The 5,000-nt window shown below is 43.0% G+C and overlaps 1 protein-coding gene across 7 annotated transcripts in view; it reads left to right on the plus strand.

The window, feature by feature from the left end:
* Positions 1–5,000, plus strand: part of GREB1L (GREB1 like retinoic acid receptor coactivator) — a 326,780-nt gene that overhangs the window by 319,777 nt on the left and 2,003 nt on the right. For all 7 annotated transcript variants that reach the window (XM_085854465.1, XM_085854466.1, XM_085854467.1 and 4 more), the window contains one exon: positions 2,869–5,000. This exon is cut by the window's right edge and continues 2,003 nt beyond it. In XM_085854465.1, coding sequence (XP_085710591.1) covers positions 2,869–3,032 — 164 coding nt within the window. In that variant the 3' untranslated portion in view covers positions 3,033–5,000. The remainder of the gene's footprint in view (positions 1–2,868) is intronic.

Consider the following 5,000-nt stretch of genomic DNA (forward strand, 5'->3'; position numbering starts at 1 on the left):
AAAGAAGAGGTTCATGGATGCGGTGAGGGCGGACATGCGGGTGGTTGGAGTGTCAATGGAAGATGTGGAGGATAGAGCGAAATGGAGACGGTTGATCCGCTGTGGCGACCCCTAACGGGAGCAGCCGAAAGAGGAAGAAGAAGATATATATATATATATATATATATATATATATATATATATATATATATATATATATATATATATATATATATATATATATATATATATATATATATATATATATATATATATATATATATATATATATATATATATATATATATATATATATATGTCAGGTCAGGTATGCGAGCATGTGCCAGAACAGCGCGTCGCTGCCTCCACTTTCCGCCGGAACTCCAGGGGCCTCCGTCTGGCCATCACCCAGGCAGATGCCAGGCCCATCCCCATCTCCATGAGATGATGGTCAACCTGCTGCAACCACGAGGCACGTGGTCGGCCCACTGGCCTCCTCCACTCACGAGACTCCCCCGCTGAGAGAATCTGGTGAGCAGGATCAGCGTCAGGAAAACGAGCCACATGTCCATACAGCCGCAACTGACGCTCACGGACTATGCAGGTAACAAATCTCATCCGAGTCTCTCTCAGCAACCGCTCGTTGGACACAAAATCCGACCAGCGATAGCCAAGGATTCTCCGAAGAGACCTGGTGCCAAAGGAATTAAGTCTCCATCTCAGATCCTTGGGTCAGAGTCCAAGTCTCGCATCCATAGAGCAAGACTGGAAGTACCAAGGACCTGAAGACTCGGACTTTCATCCTCACGCACAGGTACCGGCAGCACCACACCCCATTATCCAGTGAATCCATGACTCCCCAGGCCTGACCCAGATGTCTATTGACCTCTGACTTGCCAGCAGAGACATGAATATCACTGCCAAGGTAAGTGAATCTCTCCACGACCTCAACATCCTCACCACAACAGACACAGACAGGACAGCAGCATCCAAGATGTCACCGAAAGCCTGGATCTTAGTTTTGACCCAAGAAACCCGTAATCCCAGCGGCTCCGACTCCTCATTCAGCACCTTGAGGGCCCCCAAAAGGATGTCTAAAGTCTCCGCAAAAATGACTGCATCATCTGCAAAATCAAGGTCCGAGATCTTGACATTCCCAAACGATGCACCGCAGCTTGATCTCTCCGACATCCTCCCTAAAATCCAGTCCATACAAGTGCTGAAAAGTGTGGGGGCCAGTACACACCCCTGACGAACTCCAGAAACAACTGGAAATAAGTCAGAGATGGTACCACCACACTTCACAGCACTCTCAGTACCAGAGTAGAGTTCAGACATCAGATCAATCAGTTTTGGTAGCACCCCACGAAGACCAAGAATCCTCCAGAGGACATCCCGATTCACTGAATCGAACGCTTTACAGAGATCAACATAGGCTGCAAGCAGCCCCTGCCGAAACTCTCATCTGAATTCGGTGAGGACATGAAGGGCAAGGATACGGTCAATCGTTGACCTCTTTGGTGTAAAGCCTGACTGCTCCGGACGCTGGTGCTCAAGCAGATGGTGGCGAACCCTATCAAGAATTATCCAAGAAAGACCTTGCCTGGCACTGAGAGCAGCGTCACCCCTCGGTAGTTGTTGCAGTCTTGGCGATCACCCTTTCCTTTCCAGAGAGGGACAACAAGGCCCCTCTTCCAGTGAGTTGGGATGATGCCTGTGTTATATGTATATATATATATATATATATATATATATATATATATATATGTATATACATATATGTATATACATATATGCATATATATATACAAATATATACATATACAAACATATATATATACAAATATATACATATACAAACATATACATATATATATATATATATATATATATATATATATATATATACATATACATATACATACATATATATATACACATATATATATATATATATATATATATATATATATATATATATATATATATATATATATATATATATATATGACGTTTTCTCATTCTGCCGCTGTTCGCTGTCTATCAGGTGTGGGGATACTTCTACGCAACATGGATTTATAAAATGGTCGATCATTAAAAAGATTGGTCCCAGTATATCAAGCTCAAGAAGTAGAGCAAAGGCAAGAGTGGCATCGTGATTAAACTGTTATTTGTGCAGAGAAAAAGACATGGATAACCATTGGAGGAGGTGACTCCAAATGTAAATGGCTGACAATTTGGCAGGTGCAGCTGGTGACCATACTGTCAAAAAGCATGAGAGCTATCCATAAAGATAGATGTATCCATGACCTCTTGTTTGAAATGCAGGGGCATGCGTTCATCATCAGGTTAATAGAAACTGCATGTCCTCAAAAGTGGAAAAGCCCAGCAGAAGCTGAATGAGATCATTGAGGCAACAAAAGATGACGAGGTCCATTCAAAAAAGGCTTTTCGAAATGCAGATCTTGAGGATGATTTCACCATAATCATCACCTCTCGATGCGAAGGAGTTGTCAAGACTGCCAATAGACTTCTCTACCTGAGTGGGAAAGCATATATGCTGCAAGGAGCAGTCTTTGATAAGCGATAAGGTTCGTGTGGACAAGAATGGAGAAATTGGGGACCATGACCTTTTCTGCAAAGGTTATGCTACAAATGTGACCTGCACAAACATGGCAAGGTCATAATCTCAGTGATTGTTGTATGGTAGAGCAGAATTTTTCTGCACCTGTAAGAATGAACAAACTAGTTGAGTTTAAAACAAGAGAGATCAAACAATTTTTGGAACCAAATATATGTTCAATGCCTAATTCCTCTTCTCCTCTACATCATCCTCTCCCCCTCGCCCTGACTTTTGCTTTCTCTTTCCTTCCTCCTGTTTTGATGTAGGTGCCACGTTGTGCCTCGTTTGTCAAGACCGCAGTTCACTGCGACAGGCAGTTGTTCGTCTCGAGCTGGAGGAGGAATGGCAATGCCGGTTGAGAGATGAGTTTCAGACAGCAAATTGCCCGGAAGAACGACCTCTTTTTTTCCTGACTGGTCGACGTGCATAACCTCGTGGCTTTCGACAGAGGCATCGTGCAGGGTGGTAATCAGGACCAAGTGCTGGATGACCGAGTTACTGCTGCACAACCTGGTTCACACAAAACTGTCCTGCATCCTGCCAGTGCTTCCCGGGTCAGTTTTAGCCAACAATCTGCCAGGAAAACTTTCTTGGGAAATATTCCAGGGTCCCCCCCATCCCCATTCTTAGTTCCAGATTCTGAAGGCAAAAAGAAAGTGATGGGTGGGTCACTTTTTTATGGACCTTTTAATGGTCTCTCTTTACACTTTAGAGAAAGGGAAACACAAGAAGTGCTCAAGGATAGCGAAAAGCATCACTTTGAAGTAGATGTAGAAGGATGAATGACCACCGACATTTTTTGAATGTGCAGTGGGCCACAACTTTGTCGCAATACATTGCCAAATCGGAGTAAGCAAATCTCTGTAAGATGATCTAGCAGATAAAAGATAGTTTGGGAATGTGGGTAAGGGGCAATCAGGGGTGAGTAGCATAACTTTAAACTCAGGTGTTGATTAATGGGAGCACGAGAAGAGAGAGCGGGTGATCAATCCTAACTGGCACAGCAGACGCGCGTTGAATGCCAGGGGGTGCAATAGTTAAGGGATGGAGCTGCTGCTGTTAAAACAATCACTTGTGCAGAAGCTCTGACAATGGACCGGCAGCAACTGCAATGGCCAGAGACTCGACGGTCACGGCTCCGGGTTCGACCACTTTATATTCTCCACGGGCGAGAGCGCGCTCGGGCCTGCTTATCAGCACCGATGCGCCAAGGGGTTTGCTCCTGTGCGTGGCAGTTTTATAATTTAACTTTTAGAATTATTGCGGAATGCAAGTTTAATTGTGAAAAGTTTGTTTTATTTACTTGAAATAGTGGTGGTGGCGGTGGTTGTGGTGGAGGTTCAGCTCGTGTTGAAATTGGGGGACCCGCTACCGCTGGGGAGAACGTGCCAGTTGCAAAAGGTGCCAAGCGGGTGGTACCTCCACACCTAAGGGCAGTTTTTATATCAGTGGTCTTACGGTACAAGGGTGTTTCAGACTCGATGGAGAGGTGACTGAAGTACTGACCCCCCGGATCCTCATGATTCACAAGCTTTGCATGTACATAATCCTTGCTCTCTGCATGGAAATCACGTGTCACACAATCAGCGAAGAGATCAGTGAACTGATGCTCACGTTTTATCACTTTTCAAAGCAGGTGACTGGAAGGCCCGTCTTAAAACCAATTCCATCATTTTCATTATTTCAAGGAAACTTTTGTTGAATTTTTTTCTCCCTTTATCCATGGTGTTGCTCCATGTTTGTTTGTAAATGTGCAATGTCTGACTTTTTTCATAATAATAGTAATAATAATAATAATAATACTACACCCTTGGCCAACACACACACACTTTTTTTTTAACTTATAGTCCATGGAACAGCAAGTCATTGCAACCTATGGAACTTAATCTGTTCAATTTCAAGGAGCTACATGCTTGGCTAGGTTGCACCTGCTTGTTTGTGTCTCCCCATAATACTATAACTGTAATGAGAACATTTATTGCACAATTATTACTTCCGCCAAGCTATGAAAACGCTTCTAACATTCAGCAATATCGACAGCATTGCCAATAACCCTGATAAAAGTTTACCATTGAACAAACCAAAAGTGTTCTGTAGCATCCGCACATACTTTAACACTTTTTTAATTCTCGTAAATTGTACCGAAGTACATTTGTGTAAGGACATGTTTACGGTGTCTCTAATTTATCAGCAAATCGATTCAAGAAATGAACATTTTGAACAAATTCTTCAAAATCCCAAAGATGAATGTATTATTGAAAGCAATCACATAAATCGCTCAATCATCAGGACATACCCAAAAAGGCAAGTCAACAAATGCACAAAACGCCACAGCGGCTTAACGTCGATACCGAGAACAATTTTCAAACACAGACATGGCATTGTGCACACTTGCAGC

Source organism: Eptatretus burgeri, chromosome 14 (assembly GCF_056783735.1).
Source record: "Eptatretus burgeri isolate ZD-2024b chromosome 14, Ebu_testis_v1, whole genome shotgun sequence".
NCBI classification, from domain to species: Eukaryota; Metazoa; Chordata; class Myxini; order Myxiniformes; family Myxinidae; genus Eptatretus; species Eptatretus burgeri.